The sequence below is a fragment of the Leucoraja erinacea genome, chromosome 25, assembly GCF_028641065.1.
Source record: "Leucoraja erinacea ecotype New England chromosome 25, Leri_hhj_1, whole genome shotgun sequence".
NCBI classification, from domain to species: domain Eukaryota; kingdom Metazoa; phylum Chordata; class Chondrichthyes; order Rajiformes; family Rajidae; genus Leucoraja; species Leucoraja erinaceus.
This window is the reverse complement of record NC_073401.1, coordinates 11,504,201-11,527,389: the sequence shown is the minus strand read 5'-3', so window position 1 is coordinate 11,527,389 and position 23,189 is coordinate 11,504,201. Positions and strand designations below refer to the sequence as shown.

At 41.8% G+C, this 23,189-nt stretch overlaps 2 protein-coding genes across 4 annotated transcripts in view; both read right to left on the bottom strand.

Annotated features, from left to right (window-relative positions):
- glt1d1 (glycosyltransferase 1 domain containing 1) overlaps window positions 1–23,189 on the bottom strand; it is a 109,510-nt gene that overhangs the window by 42,583 nt on the left and 43,738 nt on the right. Inside the window, exon 12 of one of the 3 annotated variants that reach the window (XM_055655676.1) lies at window positions 18,255–20,176. The exons of 1 other annotated variant lie outside the window; for it this stretch is intronic. In XM_055655676.1, the coding sequence (XP_055511651.1) occupies window positions 20,030–20,176 (147 nt within the window). In that variant the 3' untranslated portion in view covers window positions 18,255–20,029. Of the gene's footprint in view, window positions 1–18,254; window positions 20,177–23,189 lie in introns of those variants that run through there. One more of the 3 variants, XM_055655674.1, reaches the window with a different exon arrangement.
- Window positions 1–23,189, bottom strand: part of vps37ba (VPS37B subunit of ESCRT-I a) — a 338,119-nt gene that overhangs the window by 285,667 nt on the left and 29,263 nt on the right. The window lies entirely within an intron of this gene.

The following is a 23,189-nucleotide window of genomic DNA, read 5'->3' as shown; positions in this document are numbered from 1 at the left end:
TCTTGAGATAGTGATTGGATGGTAAATTGGACAGTTGTGCAATGCATTCGCTAGCCAGGTCCTGAAAATAAAATTATGACTGGAACTTATCGACTGTAAAATTAGCTGGCTGTTGATGGGACTGATTAACATGACAGTTCGGTAATATTGAGATTTACAAGTTTAACACATTACCATCAGTGAAATTACGTTCCACCCCACCAGGGTGAATCAGTTCCTGTCAGGGTCTAAAAGCAAAGCTCATAGTAACTAGTTGGTGACAGGCAATGTCCCCACTCACCCCTCAAAATTACAGATATATTGAATGAGATTAAATTGAATGCAAAACTTGCTGAAACCTCATTATTTTATCAAATATGTTTTTTATAATCCTGAAATTCTAAAATTCTATTTGTGATTTTGGGAACCAATGTTTTGAATTATAATGAAAGTGCAGTGTCAGTATATCCGGTTGAAGGGATGAAAGCATCAGTTCTTTATTAAGCGACATTATTTCTGAGCTCCGGACCTGCAGTTACATTGTCCAACTTCACTGAATCACCATTGCACCATTGACTGATTGGAATATGCAGCATGGAAACTGGCCCTTCAGCCACTGAGTCCATGCTGACCATCAATCACACCCGTTCACACTAGTAGGGAGGATGTCATTCCACCTTCGCATCCACTCCCTACGCGCCAGGGACAATTTTACAGAGGCCATTCAGCCTTCAAACCCGCACGTCTTTGGGATGTGAGTAAGAGACTGGAGCGGCCGGAGGAAATCCACATGGTCACAGGGAAAAGGGATTAAACTCCATGCCCACAGGTCAGGATTGAACCTGGGTCTCCGGCGCTGTGAGGCAGCAGCTCTACCAGTTGTGCCACTGTGCTGCCCAAATGCTGCTGTGTAGCTAACAAATAGCACTGCTTTGCATTTTAAGCATTGCACCTGATTCTTTGGTTCACCTGAAGCCATATCACCTGTATTCAGTACGGAGAGAGGCCACTCCGCTGTCATTTGCAGTAACTATTCTCTCCCTAATACAAATAAATTAAATATCCCACAATGTGAAATTATTAACCCCAATTTGTATTATAAATGCTCCTATTTCTGTGACCTTACTTATATTTTTAATAGTTTTTCATGTTTAAAGTTTTGTTTTGTTTATTGTCACGTGTACCGAGGTACAGTGAAAAGCTTTTATGTTGCGTGCTAACCAGTCAGCGGAAAGACTATACACAGTGTACAGATACATGAGAAAGGGAATATCGTTTACTGCAAGATAAAATCTAGTAAACTCCAATTAAATTTAGACCAAGGAACTCCAATGAGGTAGATGGGAGGTCAGGAGAACTCTCGAGTTGGTGATAGGATGGTGCAGTTGCCGTATAACTGTTGGTAAGAAACTGTCCCTGAATCTGGGGGTGTACGTTTTCCCATTTTGTGCCTCTTGCCTTATAAGAGAGGGGAGAGTGACTGGGGTGAGGCTCGTCCTTGAGTATGCTGGTGGCCTTGCCGAGGCAGCGTGAAATGTTATTAAATTAGTTCCGAATGACTGAACATAATGGTGATACATGGCAGTTGTGAATGGAGATGTGGGTGAAGTCCACGTTTACCTGGACTGGGCGCACAGGTTTGTCTGAGCTCTCTTTGTACACATAACACCAGAACACATAAGGCAATAATAGCGGCGAAGATGGCCGTGTTTGTGTAGCGGATACATGGGCCAATCTGGTAGTGGAGGTGTGCACTGTCTGGATTAATCTTTGAGAGAAAACAGGTGATTCAGAATAGGATGTGCGTTCTATTGCAGATAATTAACAACTAACATAGAAGCAAGGAACTGCAGATGCAGGTTTACACAAAAAGACAGAAAGTGTTGGAGTAACTCAGTGGGTCAGCAGCATCTATGGGAACATAGATAAGTGATGTTTCAGGTTGCGACCTTTCTTCGGACTGCTTGGGGGGGGGGGGGGGGTGGAGGGGTAGAAAGCTGGGAGGGAGGAGAGGCAGAACATAGCGGGGCAGGTAATAGCAGAACACAGGCAAGGGGGCTTTTGATAGGCAGATGGTTTCGAACAAAGGCTGGAGATAAGAGCAGAAGGTATGAGACAGGTGGTTTGAAGAGTTGCAAATTGTGAAGCCAGAGGAAGGAATGTAGGAGGTGGGGTGGAGGGGAGAAACAGGTGAGGCACAGGGGAGGGGAGGGGTGGGAGAAGGGAGAATGTGGGGAAGAAACAGAAGGGAGGGATTGTTAGAGGTTACCTAAAATTGGAGAATTCAATGTTCATTAACTAACAATTAACATAGGTACACTGCACCTTTGATGATATCATTACTTCATCTGCACACATGATTCATTTACATACAGTACTAACATGCCACACCTCTTACCCTCTTTTATAAATCTGTTACATTCACAGCATCATGGGCAGCACAGTAGCACAGGGCCAGAGATCTGGGTTCAATCCTGACGACAGGCACTGTCTGTACAGAGTTTGTACGTTCTCCTTGTGACTGCCTGGGCTTTCCCCCCGGGTGCTCCGGTTTCCTCCCACACTCCAAAGACGTGCAGGTTTGCAGGTTAATTGGCTTCAGTAAAAATTGTAAATTATCTCTAGTGTTTAGGATAGCGCTAGTGTACGGGGTGATCGCTGGTTGGCACGGACCCGGTGGGCTGAAGGGCCTGTTTCCATGCTGTATCTCTGATGTCTGAAGTCTAAAGTTCCTTGTGTCTGCAGTGATTTTGGGCGAAGTGTTTGAATGTCGGGGTTAGCCCAGCAGAGTTGCCCGGTCTAAGCTGCCGCATCAAAATCGCCTTTAATTTGAGTAATGACCGCAGTGTCTACAAGGTGACTCCTTGGGCAAAGTCTGACTTGTGCTGATGCACAGTTGGCGGGAAAAATATATGAGTGTAGCTTGTTATTCTGGATTAAAGAGGATGCCCTCTACGTTCCCACCTGGAATGAAAAGCCCATTATCAGCACCAAGGGGGAAATACTTATTCCACTGAGAACCAGTGGGCTATGTTCAGACTGTCTCATCATGATTTAATGCAACATTGTGTCATGGGCTTCAGTGAGGGGTGCGTGATGATAGAACATGGAACATACAACGGTACAGCACAGGAACAGACCCTTTGGCCCTCGCCGAACATGATGCCAAGATGAACTAATCTCATCTGCCTGCATATGATCGATATCCCTGTGGCAATCTAAAAGCTTTTCAAATGCCACGATCGTATCTGCCTCCATCATCACCACTAGCAATGCGTCCCAGGCACCCACCACCCACTGTGTGCACAACTTGCCCCACCCACTTCTTTTCAATTTTGCCCCCTCTCATCTCAAAGCTGTGCCCTCTACTCTTTGGCATTTCCATGAGATGGAAATGTCTTTGTGTGTGAATGCGTGTGAGCGTGTGTGTGCGCGCGCGTGTATGCATGTGTATGTATGTGTGTGAGAGCGTGTGTATGTTTGTGTATGCATGTGTGTATGTATGTGTGTGTGTATGTATGAGAGCATGTGTATGTTTGTGTGTGCACGCGTGTATGCATGCATGAGTATGCGTGTGTGCGTGAGAATGTGTGTATGTGCATGCGGGTGTGTGCGTGCGGGTATGCGTGCAATGTGTGTGTGTGCTCGCGTGTATGTGTGTATGTGTGTGTGAGGGTGTGTGTATGTGTGTTTGCGAGGGTGTGTGCGTGCGAGCATGTGTGGGCGTGAGAGATTGTGTGCGTGTGTGTGTGTGGGTGTGAGAGTGTGTGCATGTATGCACATGTGCATGCATATGGATACAGTGCATGTGCATACCTGTGTGTGGGTGTGCAGGACATATCAGCATACATGTTCGTATGTGTATGTGTGTCCATGTGTATACAGGGAATACACGTGCCCGTGTGTATGTGGTAGGATTGAGAGATGGGAGTGTTTGGGCTGGAGGTGGTGATTGTTATGAGAAGGCTCTGATCACTGACGTGTCAATTGCGAACATATTTTCTGAGCGAGCACCTGATTTAGCAGCAGCAGATTTGCAGCTGACATCGGTCACAGTCTTATGTGCATATCAATTATTATCTTATTTCAAGTTAATGTGAGCATGATGGCCCCTTTTCTGCCAACGTCAGCCCACTCTGTGTAATTGCAAATGTAACTGAGCTTAATTAAACATATGGTTCTCAGTTAAATTGTTCTGATGAGCATGCAAATGTGTTTAAGGTAAATAAAGCTACTGCCCTAATTTATTCAGTAATGCAAAGTGAGAAAGCTTCTTTTTATTGCTCTGTTTTTTTAGAGATACAGCACGGAAACAGGCCCTTCGGCCCATCGAGTCCACGCGGACCAATGATCACCCAGTACACTAGCACTATCCTACACACTACGGACAATTTACAATTTTTGTACCAAAGCCCATTAACCAACAATTCTACATGTCTTTGGAGTGTGGCAGGAAACTGGAGCACCCGGAGAAAACCCCATGCAGTCACAGGGAGAGTGTACAAACTCTGTACAGACAGCAGCCGTGGTCAGGATCAAACCCGGGTCTCTGGCGCTGTAAGGCAGCGACATCACCACTGCGCCACTGTGCCGCCACTGTTACTATGCAAAATGAGAGAGACTGATATTCAGTAGTGATTGAAAACCAAAAGACTGCAGATACCAAAAGATAGGAGGGCGGCAGGTGATGCAGCAGGTAGAGCTGCTGCCTCACAGCGCCAGAAACCCAGTTTGATCCTAACCTCGGGAATTTCATTAAAGGTTTGGCATTAAGGTAGAAGAATCTGCCATGCTTTGTAAATCACAAATGTTCATTAGTTTAGTACGTATAGTCCCATCAAAGTGATCACCCCCTTATTTCTCAATTCCACCCATATAACCTCACTGGATGATCCCCAGGACTATCCTCTCTAAGAACCCATGATGCTCTCCCCCTTCCCTCCTACCTCCATCCCTAGCCCCCTTGTCGCGCTCTTATCCTGCAACATCCCGTCTCTCCTTCAGACACCTTTCTGCAACAGTTACAATACTCCCACCTCCAAGTATCTATCCATGTCCTGAGGTCATCGGCATTACTCATCAGGCTTCTCCCATTGAAATAAATGAGCAAGTATTGTTTAAAACAACTGATTTTTCAATGCCTTGCAAAATATGATTAGTTTACCAGAGTTGGACGCCTCCATAACGTACATAATATTCTTCTACCCACAAACGTACATGCACATAGACAGACAGACGCACACACACACAATGACACACACACACACAATGACACACTGCACACATAAACACACAATGACACACACAACACACACACACACATGCATGCACACACAAACATACAGACACATGGAGACAATGACACACACACAAACACACACACACATAGAAACATAGAAACATAGAAAATAGGTACAGGAGTAGGCCATTCGGCCCTTCGAGTCTGCACCGCCATTCAATATGATCATGGCTGATCATCCAACTCAGTATCCTGTTCCTGCTTTCTCTCCATACCCCCTGATCCCTTTAGCCACAAGGGCCACATCTAACTCCCTCTTAAATATAGCCAATGAACTGGCCTCAACTACCTTCTGCGATAGAGAATTCCAGAGATTCACCACTCTCTGTGTGAAAAAAGTTTTCCTCATCTCGGACCTAAAAGATTTCCCCCTTACCCTTAAACTATGACCCCTTGTTCTGGAAACACATAGGCACACACAATGACACACACACAAACACATGCACGCACACACAGACACACTCAATGACACACATGCACAGGCACATACATAGGCACACACAGACAATGACACACACACACACACACACACTCACACACAAATGACACACACACGTGCGCACACACACACGCACACTTTCTTGCAATCTGTTTAATAATGGTATCTTCCCTCATTTAAATTCAATAACATCACAAGGGCTACAAATAATTCAACAGATGTATTTAGGTTGCCAAGGTAGAGGAGATGCAAAGATTTCCAACAATGGCTAACGAACGTGGCCTTACATATCTAGTCACTGATAACTAGTTCTGATTACAATACGGCGGTGGATTCTCACCACAGGAATGCTATCTGCATTGCATTCACTTCACATCTCTTCTTAACAAGGTTTTATTTTGATATGGTATTCCATCCTGCTGAAACTAAGTGACACATAAACCACTGTACGAAAGCCTTTCATTCTCAGCATCAGAAAAGCTCGACTTGCTTTTTGATGTTCTTTGCTTTATTTGATTCAACCGAATGGATACAAAGATTGGGGCAATCTGTTGTTGATATACATCAGTAGCTGGACAGCAAACAGTGCAGGCTTTCAAAGTCAATGTGGAATCAAAATCTTTGGTGATGATATTACTCTGGACAACTTAATAGAGAGAAAAAAAAACATCTTCTTTTTATGTCATTAAGCTACCAGTTTCTACAAGGAAGCTTTTGTTGTATGTGATGAGCCACAGATAAAACAGTTCCTTGTATTGAACATCTGATGGTATTAGCATAGCCGAGCATGCCTTGACTCTGATCACTGACATTAGAGTAAATAGAAAGATCAATGGTTGGTTCAATGGCTTCTTTATTGTCACATGTACAGAGATACAGTGAAATGCTGTAGGGATGAACTGCAGATGCTGGCTTACACCGAAGATAGACACAACATGTTGGAGTAATTCAAAGGGACAGGCAGCATCTCAGGGGAGAAGGAATAGGTGATGTTTTGGGTTCAGACCCTTCTTCAGACTGAGAGTCGGGGAAAAGGTAACGAGAGACATGGAAAGTTAATAGAACAAATGAACAAAAGATATCCACTTGCTATCCATCAAATCATGTCGTACATGAGTACAATAGAATCTCTTCAGGAACAGCACGCAGAGAGTCGCTGCGTCCCGGCGCCACCTTGTTGCGTGTGAGTCTCTGAAACGTGTTTTTACTGAAACTAGACTGGGGGAACCTCAGAAACGAGCAATTATCAGTCTATCAATCAGCCTTATAAAGCCTCAGCGTTATATATCTCTGTTCTTAAGTTCTAGTTATCTCAAAACATTCTCGTAAACCTCCTCTGGACCGTTTTAAAGACCAGCATTCAATTTGGTTTGCTAAATACTTGTTTTACCTGCATGATAATAGACAATAGACAATAGATAATAGTTGCATGAGTAGGTCATTTGGCCCTTCGAGACAGCACCACCATTCAATGTGATCATGGCTGATCATCCCCAGTCAGTACCCCGTTCCTGCCTTCTCTCCATATCCCCTGACTCCGCTATTTTTAAGAGCCCTATCTAGCTCTCTCTTGAAAGCATCCAGAGGACCTGCCTCCACCGCCCTCTGAGGCAGAGAATTCCAGACTCACCACTCTCTGTGAGAAAAAGTGTTTCCTCGTCTCCGTTCTAAATGGCTTATTCCTTATTCTTAAACTGTGGCCCCTGGTTCTGGATTCCCCCAACATCGGGAACATGTTTCCTGCCTCTAGCGTGTCCAAGCCCTTAACAATCTTATATGTTTCAATGAGATATCCTCTCATCCTTCTAAACTCCAGAGTGTACAAGCCCAGCTGCTCCATTCTCTCAGCATAGACAGTCCCGCCATCCCAGGAATTAACCTTGTAAACCTACGCTGCACTCCCTCAATAGCAAGAATGTCCTTCCTCAAAATAGGGGACCAAAACTGCACACAATACTCCAGGTGTGGTCTCACTAGGGCTCTGTACAACTGGAGAAGGACCTTTTTGCTCCTATATTCGATTCCTCTTGTTATAAATGATTTTAGTTGTTTATTTGTAACAATAATGCTCCTTGCAAAATGCAGATTAAAAATCTAATTTGTCCTTAAGCAAAATTATTAATACTTGGAAATTTTGTTATTGCCATTTACTAGAGCTAGGTCTTATTGTCAAACATTAGTATGTTTCTAGTTCCTTGTGAAAACTGAGACTTTAGACTTTACTTTAGGCATACAGCGTGGAAACGTGCCCTTCGGGCCGACCAGCGATCATCCCGCACACTAGCACTATCCTACACACTAGGAACAATTTACAATTTTTACCAAAGTCATTTAACCTACAAACCTGTAGGTCTTTGGAGTGCGGGAGGAAACCGGAGCACCCGGAGAAAACCCACGCGGTCACAGGGAAAACGAGCAAACTCCGTACAGATAGCACCCGAGGTCAGGATTGAACCTGCGACTCTGGCCCTGTAAGGCAGCAATTCTACTGTGCCAGCTGACAGTGCTCCTTTTGCCTGCCTGTCTACCACACTGTTTGGTGAAGGGAGATCAGGATCCAGCAAGTACAGAGCTTCATTAAAAATATGACTTCGGAAAGGGCAGAGTCCCAAATTAATAATGGTTATTAATTTACTGAATTTCTGTTTATTAATAATAAAACTTTATTTCAGACACAGGTCCATATAACACATCATACAGTATAAGGAGATACAAAAAAATACATTAAAAATTGCATATTAGCCTATAAGATATACAAGCTATTGCACCAATGCCATCTTAGCCTAGAAGTGAATCTATAGCAGCTTTTCAGAGGGCTGACTAGGGCTTCAATTATGTGGTTCTCTGACTTGTCCAGGCGACACATAAAACTAAACATCAGCTGTCTTAAGAGTGCCTCACAGGTTGGCACCCTAGTGGACACAAACAATTGACTGGCACTATGCCACCTAGGGACACGAAGTTGCAACCTCATTGCATCATTGTATGCTACCTTGAGCCTCTGCATACTCTTTTCTTATAGTTATTAAACTATATCTGTGTTTGTGTTTTGTCATTACCGGCCTGACATGCAGTTGCAAGTAATTAGTTAATTGTTCCATTGTCAGTATAAATGACAATTAAACATTCTTGACTTTCTACACTTCTTGTTATCATATGATGTTGTTATTACATATGATTCTCCGATGCACAGTTTAACACCATCTGCTGCACTCAAACAAAATGATAATCTAGTGGAAATCAAAGAGATTTACGCAAGACAGATTACCCACACTTATTTGTTTGGTTAATGACATGAATATCATCACCTCACAATTGTTTACTGGCCAGATGGTCAGAAAATAATCGGAAAGATTCTAATTCATTGTTAATAACTATCTACTTGTAGATGGATTGGGAATTGACCAATAACTTAACTCCCACACACAACAAAGTGATAATCATCAGATTGTCCATCGGAAACAGGTCCACCAACAATTTTCCGTCAACTTGTGATCTGAAACCACCTTTAATCCGGACCAAATCCCACCCCCGGAGGTCACCCCTGAGGCAGCTGTTTTCGACCTCATCAACTAGATGGGAACCTTTGTTACTGCAAAGGTATTGATCCTAGGTTACTACATGGCAAGCATCGTATTAAAAAATGCTTACTATACAGTAACCATTAGAGGTGACCACAGATGTATTTAACACAATGGATCATCTGCGGTTCACCCTTAACTTAGCTCACATGTCAGTGACTTTGCCGTAAGAAAAGGTTACAGCCTTAATGGAGGCTTGCAGTAAACTAAACCATCCATCAGACTGGTAGTAGAATAATTGCATTATAGTGGCTGTGTTCCAGCCACATAAATCGGACCTTTGCATTATCAAATTACTGAGCGCAAACATGCGTGCACTCAAAAATGGTATTAACTATGGTAGAAACATAACATTAGGCATTGTTCCTATCGTAACATTAACAGCTACCCGTCTATGGAACTACATACTGATGGGCACTTCGATGGGATGCTACCCATTCCATCTCCAGCTGTGGGGGAGATGGGATGCACAGGAGGCATCATTACATACGCTGGGCATAAATACCTGGGAAAGTTGAGTGTATTCCATGGCTTTAAGTCATATTGTTCTGGGTTATATCACCAGTATGTTAGACTACTAATTGACTACACCACCGTGGTAGCATATATCAACCATATGGGTGGAAACATATCGACATCTTGTGACTATCTGGCCAACACAATTTGGCAATAGTGTATACAGAAAGATATTAGGATGTCAGCTACCAACTTACTAGATAAACTGAATTTAGTGGCAGACAACAGGTCACGCACAGTCTATGAAAACACTGTATGGATGTTGGATAAAAAATGTATTGCTGGAATTACATCACGGTATGCAACATCAGATACCGACCTATTCCCATCCATGCTCTCACCAGTTATCGAATTAGGTTCTTGGGAACCAGAACCTGGGGCAGTGGCCACAGATGCATTTTCGCTGCATTGGGGGGGGGGGGTAATTTAGGCATTCCCTCCTTCTGCCTCATCAGTCGGGTATTTAGGAATAAACAGTAGACTCCGTGTCTGGTATTTTGATAGTACCCGATTGGCCTACTCAACCATCGGTCCCGGTGATATCGACATGGTTTTAGAACCATGCATCACCATCCATCATAGACCTAATTTACTGGTTCTCCCCGCAACAAGGGGAGTTACCCATGTCATAATTATATAAACCTATTAATTTATAGAGTTGAAAGCACCTCTACTACACCTGGGACTGATGGACCGAACAGTGGATTTATTTCAGCGGGCCACAGACAGTCCACCAAAAATCAGTACTTGGTGTCATCAAGAAATGGGAAGTACTGTCACAACAATAAACATCACCCACAGATCTATGAACATCCCGTCTGTTCTGGAATTCCTGGCAAGCCTCCATTACGATGAGAGGCTCAGTCATAGTGCCATCAACTGCGCCAGAAGTGCTCTGTCAACATACCTGGCGCAAGGAACAGAGCGGCATTCTGTTGGGACACACCCTGGTAACCAAACTCATGAGGGGCATTTTAATATTAATCCCCCCAGAACCAGGTACTCCCAAATATGGGATGTGAGCATTGTACTGACCATGTTAAGAAACTGGTCTCCAGCTACAGCTCTGTCCCTACAGAAACTGACTATGAAAACAGTCATGCTGATGGCCTTGGTTACGGCACAAAGGGTCCAGTCACTACAGAAACAAAGGTTGGACAACATGATTATTTCATCTGGAAATTTAACTTTTTCACATCAATGAAATAGTCAAACAGAACAGACAGGGGTCAGCAGGCCTAAATACAGAATTCAGGGCCTACCCGACAGATGGTCGTCTCTGTATTGTAACACACTTACTATTATATATGGAGTATACTAAGATCATCAGAGGGAAAGAAATGTCACTTTAATCAGCTACAAACAGCCACTCAAAACAGTGACAGTCCAGACCATCTCTAGATGGCTAAAACAGGTCCTAATAAAGGCTGGAGTAGACACTAGCATTTTTAAATCTCACTCCACCAGGGCTGCAGCTACATCGGCAGCTATGAAGTTGGATGTTCCTATGGACCAAATCCTCAAGACAGCAGGATGGTCAAGGGAGGAAACTTTCCAACGACTTTATAACGATCCAGTCATTGAACCTGGAACATTTTCAGAAACAAATTTAAGTTCTGTAATATAATTTACCCCATAAATAGGGGCAATAATTGGTGTTAATATTTTTACCATTGGGTTTCAATATCGTATTGATGTCTAATGATGTTAACTCTATTCTCCCCAAAATCAAGGCAGATGTGATGCATGGACTCGTTCCACGGCATGAAATCACAGAGCTTTAAAATCTTCACAGTCACTCACGTGACTCCGAAGTAAAATAGTAAGATTAAACGAGAACTTACCAGTTTGAAGTTTGATCTGTAATTTATGAGGAGTAACGTCGAGGGAATACGTGCCCTCCGCTCCCACCCTTGGTCATATCCTGAACTGGTATCTCTTCTCTAATCTTACTATGTTTAGTCATTACAGTTATCTGTGATTTCACACCGCTGCTTTGAAGAATGACACGCATGCATCCTGGCGGGGTTCTTCACGTATTCCCTCAACGTTACTCCTCATAAAATAAAGATCAAACTTCAAACTGGTAAGTTCTCGTTTAATCTTATTATTTTATATCCTTTTGTTCCATTTCAGCATTACCTGCCCTTTCCTGTTCTGCCTTATTCATATCCCCTTTCATAATTTGTCCTTTAAAATACTCAATTCACTCTGCCTTTTATTTCTTTATTATTCCCCAGATCTGCTTCTTAATGAAAGAAAGTTATTTCGCTGCCCGCATCTTTGTTTATATTTATACTTTGGAAAAGAAAATCAATAAATCTGTGCTTAATGAATTAGTTTTGGAGATATCAGAGAAGCCCAAATGATTCTATCAACAAGAAACAGATTTTATGTACAGCTACTGAATATTTTACATGTATTTTATTGCAGGCAGGTCTGTAGAATAAGAGCAATAAAACTTTAAATGAGCAAATGCTTCACTAACTTCAGGCAATGGATTTTCTTTTCACCCAGTAAATAATATATTGGTAAAACATAGATCAGAAAAAGATAACATCCTATGATCGCAAGGCAAAAATGTAAGGCTAATGCACAGCTTATAACAATCTATTTTGTTCTTTGTTTTTCTTCCCCCACCTCTCACCAGGAATAAATTCAGCAAAGATGCTAAGAAATGCAGACGGAGAGTTTCTAGAATTATAGGAGTTAAAGCACTTTACGTATAAATTTGTAACTTTACACATACTTAGCACCGGTCGATTGGCTCTATGTTTCATTTAGTTTAGAGTTTTGTTTAGAGATACAATGCAGAAAGAAGCCTTTAGGCCCACCGAGTCTGCGCCGACCTTAATCCCCGGACATTAACACTATCCTACACTCCCTAGGGACAATTTAAAATTTTCACGAGTTAACACATTTCCCGAGTGCCTGCCGTTAGCGTTACGAGTCACTAAGTTACGTCCACGAGCTCCGACGTTCCCGCTACGTTCATTCTGCGTGATTACCACGAGTTTGATTTGTTTTTAACTCGGGATAACTCGTGGGTGGACTCACACAGTGGGACAGGGGTTTTAGTTTTCAAAAAGAACACTGGCGACAAATGAAAGGGAATTTACAATTGTTCCAGGTAAAAAGCAAGAACGAAATGCTATGATTCTCTCTTACCGAGAACAGAAATAGAAATATGCACTTTGAAACTCTTACTGTTAGAGGGTTAACCTAGACTTTAAATTGCACAGGCATTCACGCTAAATGCAAATACATTCTTAAAATTGCATACACTCTCTCTAAATGTTGTTGGATAATAATAGATTACATTTAGGAATATTTCAGATAGACTAAGTCTGTGAAGTGGAAGTGTTAATAGGAGTTTCAAAATAAATAAATGATCATTAAAAAAAATAAAGCTTTAATCAGATTGGATTATTGTGTGCAGTTTTGGTCTCCAAACTTGAGGAAGGACATTCTTGCCATTGAGGGAGTGCAGCATAGGTTCACAAGGTTAATTCCCGGGATGGCGGGACTGTCATGTTGATAGATTGGAGCGGCTGGGCTTGTATACTCTGGAATTTATGATGAGAGAGGATAGAAACATAGAAAATAGGTGCAGGAGTAGGCCTTTTGGCCCTTCGAGCATGCACCGCCATTCAATATGATCATGGCTGATCATCCAACTCAGTATTCTATATTTGCCTTCTCTCCATACCCCCTGATCCCTTTAGCCACAAGGGCCACATCTAACTCCCTCTTAAATATAGCCAAAGAACTGGCCTCAACTACATTTTGTGGCAGGGAATTCCAGAGATTCACAACTCTGTGTGAAAAATGTTTTTCTCATCTCGGTCCTAAAAGATTTCCCCCTTATCCTTAAACTGTGACCCCTTGTTCTGGACTTCCCCAACATCGGGAACAATCTTCCTGCATCTAGCCTGTCCAACCTCTTAAGAATTTTGTAAGTTTCTATAAGATCCCCCCTCAATCTTCTAAATTCTAGTGAGTACAAGTCGAATCTATCCAGTCTTTCTTCATATGAAAGTCCTGACATCCCAGGAATCAGTCTGGTGTACCTTCTCTGTACTCCCTCTATGGCAAGAATGTCCTTCCTCAGATTAGACCAAAACTGTACCCAATACTCCAGGTGTGGTCTCACCAAGACCCTGTACAACTGCAGTAGAACCTCCCTGCTCCTATACTCAAATCCTTTTGCTATGAATATTGAAACATATAAGATTATTAAGGGTTTGGACACACTAGAGGCAAGAAATATGTTCCCAGTGTTGGGAGAGTCCAGAACCAGGGGCCGTAGTTTAAGAATAAGTGGTAAGCCATTTAGAACGGAGATGAGAAAAAACCTTTTTACACAGATAGTTGTGAGTGTGTGGAATTCTCTGCCTCAGAGGGCAGTGGAGGCTGGTTCTCTGGATGCTTTCAAGTGCGACTTAGATAGAGCTCTTAGGGATAGCGGAGTTAAAGGATATGGAGAGAAGGCAGGGACGATGTACTGATTGTGGATGATCAGCCATGATCACATTGAATGGCGGTGCTGGCTCGAAGAGCCGAATGGCCTACTCCTGCACCTATTGTCTATTATTTGGTGGCCTATATGTAACTCCCACCAATATTTTATTCCACTTGTCGTTTTTGAGCCCTTCACAAATATATTCTATTTATTACATCATGATCTCCCGAGTCAAAATCATTTTTCAATATTGCACATGTCTAATCCTTTATTTATGGCGTTATCTCGCTCAAATGCCTCGAAGATCCATCACTTGACACTGATTTGTGGTTCATATACAAGTCTTGATGCATGGTGACAGAACACCTTGGGCTTCTCAGTTTTAAATTGTAAAGTTGTGCAGATTGGTCCAGTGTGAACTGAAAGCAAGCGTGAGAATGGTTTAATCATTGACACACTGGAAGATTGCATTAATTCGGTATGTCAGAGAGGATCCTGTTGAACTTCTGCAAGTGTACAGCAGAGAGCATATTGACTGGTTTAGCATCACAGCCTGGTTCAGGAACTTGAACACCCAGGAGCGAAAAAGACTGCAAAAAGTTGTGAACACTGCCCGGTCCATCACTGGTTCTGACCTCAGCACCATCAAGGGATCTACAGGAGTCGCTGCCTCAAAAAGGCAGCCAGCATCATCAGAGACCCACACCACCATGGGCACACACTCATTTCGCTCCTGCCATCGGGAAGAAGCTACAGGGGCCTGAAAACTGTATCGTTCCAGGTTCAGGAGCAGCTTCTTCCTTACAGCCATCAGCCTATTAAACACGACAACCTCCAAATAAGCTCTGAACCTCATGAAAGGTAGAAGTGGGAAAATCCAACTTGGTTTATAACAGTATGAACAAGGAACTATAGTTGCTGGTTAATACACAATAGGACACAAAGTGTTGGAGGGTCAGTTAGCAACTCTGGAAAACATGGATGTGATGTTTCAGGTTGAGACTCTTAAAAGTCACATATCCATGTTCTCCAGAGATGCTGCCTGATTTGCTGAGTTACTCCAGAACTTTGTGTCCTTTTGGTTTATAACAAGAAGCTAACTATTGTTAGATGGTGCAATGACACAGAGGTAGAGTTGCTGCTTTAAAAGGCCTGTCCCACTTGGGCGTCTTGTGCACGTCACGCAGGTGTCGTGCAAGGATTTTGAGAATCCCAAAATCCTGGGGCGTTACCGCGCGTCACTGCCTATGCCACCACGTCTCACCACGCGCCATGCGCATGTCATGCTTGTTGATGTGTAAATGTCATGTAAATGATGCGCAAATAACACCCAAGTGGGACAGGCCCTTTACAGCACCAGAGACCCAGGATCAATCTGACTTCAGGGGCTATCTATACGGAGTTTGTACGTTCTTCCTGTGGCATCCGTGGGTTTTTTCCTGGTTCCTCTCACATTCCAAAGACGTACAGGTTTGTAGGCTAATTGGATTAGTAAAATTGTTGTGTGTGTGTGTGTGTGTGTATGTGTGTGTGAGTGAGATAGTGTTAGTGTGCTGTGATCACTCGTTGGCTCGGACAGTGGGCCAAAGATCCTGTTTCCGTGCTGTATCGATAAACTAAACAAGATGCAATCCAAATAGATAACAGTTTTGCTGTAATAATTTATTGCAGTAGTATGTAATACATTTAAATATGCCAAAATCAATAGCCCCATAATCAAAGCCTTTTGAAACAGTGAAAATAACATTGTTAAATAAAAATAAATTTGCTTAAATAACATTCAAGTTACAGAAATTAATTGAAAACCTGCAGATTGATTGAAGTAAAGAAAATTGCATTTACCGCTTTAATCCTGAATGGTGACCCTCCCAAATTCAAATGGATGTGGATTTCCAATGTGGAGAGGCTGGAATTGAAACACATTGATCTCCTTAGTTCAACATGGCTCAATTCTGTCCTGGACTCTTGGCCTTGTCCAGCAGTGCACCAGTGTCTGATCGTTAACACATTCGTGACTTGCGCTTTACAGTACGCAGGTGTGGAAGTCTACAGTGCATCGACTTGCACCAGATGGCAGCAATATTGAGGAAAGTTTAGTTTATTTTATTTTGGTTTAGATACAATGTGAGAACTGGCTCTTCGGCCCACTGAGTTCACCTGACCAGAAATTGCCTACACACTAGTTCTATCCTGCACACTAGTGTCAATTTACAATTTTACAGAAGCCAATTAACCTACAAACCTGCCCGTCTTTGAAATGTGGGAGGAAACCGTAGCAACCGGAGAAAACCCACGCGGCCCCAGGGAGAACGTACAAACTCCGGACAAACAGCACCCGTAGTCAGGGTCGAGCCCGGGTCTCTAGCACTGCAAGGCTAGAGGGACATTGCACATGTTGAAGGGTCTCTGAGACTAGTACCATAATGTGTTGAAGGTGACAAATGGAATACTTACCTCCATTTGCCATGCCCTAGAATCAGAGAACAGAGAGGTTATGATGCAACTTTAGAATGTATTGCTTGTCTACTGAGGGAATAGTGTGTGTTGAATTGGTTACCACACTTAGTCTAGATATGTTCGTAGTGGGTGGCATGGACATCATGGTGTGGCTTCATTGTAAATACCACAAGTGGAAGGCTCAATGGGTTACTCATGTTCCCACTGCATAGGATTTCTCAAACAATGGTAAGAGTAATAAGAAGGGAAAAAGCTAAATCTTCACAGGGTGCAACAGTTGGCGCAGGGGTAGAGTTGCTGGTTGACAGCTTGTGACCTGGGTTCAATCCTGACTACGGGTGCTGTCTGTACGGAGTTTGTACGTTCTCCCCGTGACTGTGTGGGTTTTCTCCGGATGCTCCAGTTCCCTCCCACACTCCAAAGACGTGCAGGTTTGTAGGTTATTTGGCTTTGGTAAAATTGTAAATTGTCCCTAGTGTGAAGGATAGTGTTAATGTACAGGGATTGCTGATCGGCGCGGATTCGGTCGGCTGAAGGGATTGTTTGCACACTATCTCTAAACCAAACAAAACTTTCCTCAATATTCCCCAGGGCCTTATCCTAGAGATTTTGAATGATAACTAATACCACACGTAATATGTGCACGCTGGTCAGTGCGGACTCGGTGAGCCAAAGGGTCTGTTTCCATGATAAATCTAATGTAAAGCTACAGCATAGAATTATTTAAATGGATCACTATGCATATGAAGTAAAAATAGACTTTGGCATTCCATCATCAAAAGTATGCTATTATTGCGTTGATTTTGGAAGTAGAATTCGTGATTAAAGTAGAATTCTTGAGTAAAGTGCAAAATCATTAATCTATTTAAGTGATCAGTAAATGTGCCCAAATTCAAGTATTAAAATAAATGAATTATGTAAAATAAAGTCCCTGCACTCTCTTGATATATTTGAAGGCAATCCCATCTGAATCCTTTATTGTCATTCTGCATTTGATTTAGTGCATATTGTCTGTTGTGTAAAACACCGATGACCCTGCATATGCCATTGATCAAAGTGACAGGATTGTTAATATGAGAGATTTTTTTTCTAATAAAGCGTGATAAAGTACCGGCTTATCTTCTGAGAAGAAGTTTAAAATAAAATGATGTAATGAAGAACGTACCTGAAAACTAGACACAGTAAGTAATTGTGTCTATGAATTTACCAATTTTCTGTGGGTGATCAAATGGAAAGGGTTTAAAGGCATCATTTAACTAATTGGGATTTAAAGTTCAGAATGCCCTGACTTTACTCATGGTGAAATTGATTCACTAATTAGTTAATTGGTCTGGTTTGCGTAGACCATGGCTGTGGAGCATTGAAAGACTTGCAGTATTACAATCACTGCAGGGTATCCTGAAGAAAGAAATTTGAATGCATTTCAGTGCAGGTTTTGACTGGCAAACCAACTTGACTTGCGGTATATATATATATACACACACACTCACATATAGCAAAACGATTCTGGAATTACACAACTTGAATGCAAAAAATTATTTACTGAACAAGATTTCAAGCTTTTTTTTTTACAAAACAGAACGAGACATATTTAAACCACAATCCCCAGTAGAAAAATAATGCATATTAGATTGTCCTTTTGAAAATTGTGCAAATATATGAAAGTGATCCAATTGAATGCACATTATTTTTACTTCTCTTTCAATCCCCTCATTATCATAAAATAGTAATGCAATGATTGTTTATTTGATGAATATGAACACCTACTACCAGAAATGGCGAGTAGGTGTTGTATCAGAGGATCTAAACAAGCCACATTATTTCAAAGAATTCAAAAGTGCACTTCAAAAAGAGACAGAAAGTGTAACTATGCCACAAGTGCAATGACCGCCATCTTGTTTGATTGGATTTAAATTCAGATCAAATGTTTCAAACCAACATCCATCCCCTACGAATTATTATGTAAAATAATTTTTAAATTAACTTTTTTTTTGTCAATGATTAGTGATGTACAGCACTTTGTTGCAGCTATGTTTGTTTTTAAAGTGCTCTATAAAATTATTATTATTATTATTATTATTATTATAAAATAAACTGGGAGCGAACTCGATCATAAACAAACTCAAGACCTCCCATATTTCTAGTTTTCAGATTCGCACCAACCAGCTAATAACACTGGGCATCAGTGGTTAGATCTGTGCTAAAAATAAAATAAGTTAAAAATAGAAGTGCTTTTCAAGTTTGATAATGGATTATCAATTTTCCACAGTGTTGACGTATTTGAGTATACATAGCAAATCAGGCCATTGGGTTGAAGACATCAGGAGGGGCGTTAAATTTCTACTGGTATTATTTTCAATAGGCTTGCAGCTAATTTCAAACAGGCATCAGTCATTCTCAGGAACATCTCAGGAAAATCTTGAGATGAATAGATTGGGTAGATGTAGAGTCTCTTGCCTAGAGTAGGGGAAGAGGACCAGAGGACATAGGTTTAAGGTGAAGGGGGAAAGATTTAATAGGAATCTGAGGGGTACCTTTTTCACATTAAGGTGTACGGAACAAACTGCCAGAAGAGGTAGTTGAGGCAGGCACCATCGCAGCATTTAAGAAACAATTAGACAGGTATATGGATGAGACAGGTTTAGAGGGATATGGGCCAAATGCAGGCAGGTGGGACTAGTGTAAGGGACATGTTGATCGGTGTGGGCAAGTTGGACCGAAGGGCCTGTTTCCACCCTGTATCTCTATGAATAACTATTGGATTTTAAAATTTTCTCTTCCTCTTTCTTTTTCCAAAGTGTATATCACTGTAAACTCCAACCACAGATTCCCCTGGATGTTGACTTAAAAACCACCCGAAAATTCAAGTTGTGATAACTATTAGCTGTAAACATGGTTGGTTTAATTTGAAAACTGTACAAAACCCTGGACAATGTGACTTACTCAAGGAAGTGTGAGATAGGGCTTTTTGATTGATTGCACACAATATTTCACGGCCAAATTTATACCCTGATACCTCAGAGATTAGGGAAGCATATAAAAAAATGTGTTCATAAACTGGATGGATAAATTTAGCATCAAGAAGCCCACAAGCTATATTCCAGTCAAAAGTCTGGAGTATGCATTTTGCTTGATCGACTATTATGATGCAAAAATGATAAATATTTATTTTGAAAAACCTATCCATATTCTCCCATAATATTCACTAAATTACAAGCACCTCTCCCTCTAGCCATTAGATAATGAAGCAGCATATCTAGAGAATTACATTCGAATGTCAACCTGACCAAATTCATTTAAAGCAGGTTTGCAGTCAGTTCGAGATAAGTCTCCTTCTCTGCGTTCCTTGAATGGTGTTTAGCCACATAGTCTTTGGCTTTAGTCACAATGCTTTCCTTCAAACCGGTTTCACTGATCAGTCTCTTTGATAATTCAACAAATTCCTGTGAAGGCAAATAAAAAGTAATTTCATTTTGCATAGACTGCAAGAGAAATTTTGTTAAACGTATAAATTAACCAATTGTTTAGTTTAGAGATACAGCGAGGAAACAGGATCTTCGGCCCACCGAGTCCGCACCGACCAGCGATCTGAAGGACCATTCATCACACTAGGGATAATTTACAGAAGAATATTAACCAACAAACCTTCACGTCTTTGGAGTTTGGAAAGAAACTAGAGCACCGGGGGAAAGCCACAGGGAGAACGTATAAACTCCATACAGACAGCACCCGTAGTGAGGATCAAACCTGGGTCTCTGACATTGTAAGGCAGCAACTCTACCACTGTGCCACTGTGCCACCCCAATAGCAAGTTATTGCACCGTTCTAAAGTAGAACACCTTTCAAGCATTTAAATATTCCTCTGGTTTCTCTACATTTTATTGTTTATTGCTTTTAATGACTCTATCCCCCTACTATGAAAATTAGCTGATCTATATTTCAAGACCCATAGCCACATGCGTTAAAAAAAATACACCCCTCTTTCTTTGCAACACCCAGTATCCATGCCATCATTTAATTATGACCAAAGATGCCTAGATTATACAAAAATAAACTAGCGTACGGAACGATATATGACTCTTACAAACGATACAGGAAAGAGATTGAGAAACTAGTATCGTGGTGTCAAAACAACCACCTAGCCCTTAACAGCTTCAATTGGTTGTTGACCAAAGGAAAGTGGGGTTCTCATCAATGGTGCTTCTGTAGTGATGATTTTGCCCCGTGCATGAGGATTCTCATGAATACCTACAGATGCGCTTTGGAATGTATTCTGACAGAATGCGTCTCTGCCTAGTATGACAGCTGTTCTTGACCGCCTGAACCTGCAGAGAGTGGTGAACACAGCCCAGTCCATTATAAGCTCATCACTTCCTTCCATCAGGTCCATCTTCACGGTGCGTGACATCAGGAAGACTGCAAGTATCGCCAGCGGTGCCTCTCACCCTGGTCTTTCTCCTTTCTCCCTTCAAACTTCTGGGAGAAGATAGAGGAGCTATCAGACGCTCAAGAGTTAAGAACAGCTTGTTCCTCACAGCTATCAGACTCCTGAACCAATCATCTCGTTCACATCCCATTTTCGAGATACTGCCACATATTCTTACTCCCAACTCTACCTTATTCGACATTCTGTTTTTGCAATATGACGTAGGCAAGTGTTCCACAATACGTTTGGAGACTTTATAACTGCCATTTCTCTTTATAAGCATTCTTGGTCCACTGCATGTTCAGTATCATTTCTTCTTTGCAGTGTGCTTTTACTTAACACCAAATTCCTGTCATGGACAGATATTTTCCAGTAATAGTAATATAGGATCTTTCCTGTAATAGTTTTAATTTGGAAAAAAACCCTACTTGAATTTGCAGTAACATTCGAATGAACACAAGAAAAGGAAACTCGTTATCTACAAAACACATGCGATATGTCTGGCCTAATCAAACATAATGGAATTTGAGAGTGTCGTTAAAGATAAGTGTTATTGAAAACAGACAGCTTTCATTAATTCAATTCCTTGCACTATTATCGAAGGAACAAATGTAATTACTAAGTACATTCTTATTTAACTTTCTTTCAATTGCCCAGGATTTTTTTCCATTTCATTGTCCAGAATTAGATTAAAAGTATTTAATATTTCTGTAGTTTTATGACAGCAAAATGTCTGTAATATCAGTAAAGTTATATTAATTTTCAACCCTAACAAAAAACATGTTCTTGAAAGTGGTCTTTAATATAATATGAATAAAACAGGGCGGCACAGTGGTGGAGCTGCTGTCTCACAGAGCTTGACACCTGGGCTCACTTCTGACTCCGGGTGCTGTCTGTGCGGTGTTTGCACGTTCTCTCCATGACTTAATGGGTTTCTCCCCATATCCTAAAGGCGTGAGGGGTTTGTGGGTTAATTGGCCTCATTAAAATTGTCCCAAGCGTTGTATGGAGTGGATGAGAAAGCGGGATAACGTGGAAACTGGTGTACACGGGTGATCGATTATCGGCGTGGACTCCGTCGGCCGAAGGGACCGCTTCCATGCTCTATCTCTAAACTAAACATTTTCTGATAATAAAAATCTCAACGGAAGTGGGAATGATATGGAGATGCCAATGGAAAATTGGAAAGAAGATTGAATTGGGAGTTGAATCGACAGCCATGTGTATGAACAATTTGGCTGAACCCTAGAAAGTGAACGGCATAAGAGATGGAATTAAAGATATATTCTTTGGGAATAGTGCATAGCAGAGCAAAGGAGTGAGCAGTCAATATAAAAATCATGAATATTGTACATGGAAAATTCTAATACATTTAATCTTATTGCATTGTTGAGAGGACATTGTGGAACGTAAACAATATGAACAATTATTAAATAAAGGAACGACTTCTTGGAAAAATTAATGGCCCATATTTTGCAGGTTACATTCAATATTTGCCATGGTTACTTTATGTAACAGACAGCAATATTGAGATTTCTGCATTTATGAGCGGGGTTGACGTCAATGAAAGGAAGAAAGTGCCACAAGTGTAAGGCACAAGGGATTGTAATTTAAAGATACATAATGCTGGAGTAACCCAGTGGGGTCAGGCAGCATCTCTGGAGAACATGGGTGGGTTACATTTCAGGCCAAGTAAAATGGCGACACCTTGCGGCAGCAGCCTCTACAGTCCATCGGTCTTTAAAAAAAAAAATTTGGCCTGTTGAGTGTATAGTTTGGTTGCAGTTTATATATTATTTTTAGCTGTATATATGTGGTGGTGGTGGTGGGGGGGAACTTTTAAATCTCTTCCCTGTACGGGGGACCCGACCTTTTCCCCGTCGGATCTCCGTTGTCGTTGGCGCCTAACATCATGGGCGGCCTCCAACCGGAACGACCTGGGGGCTCCAGTTGCGGAGCCTGCGGGCTCACCATCGTGGAGCTGGCCAGCTTCGGAGCGTAGAGAGCTGTGGTGGCGCGCGGCTGCGACC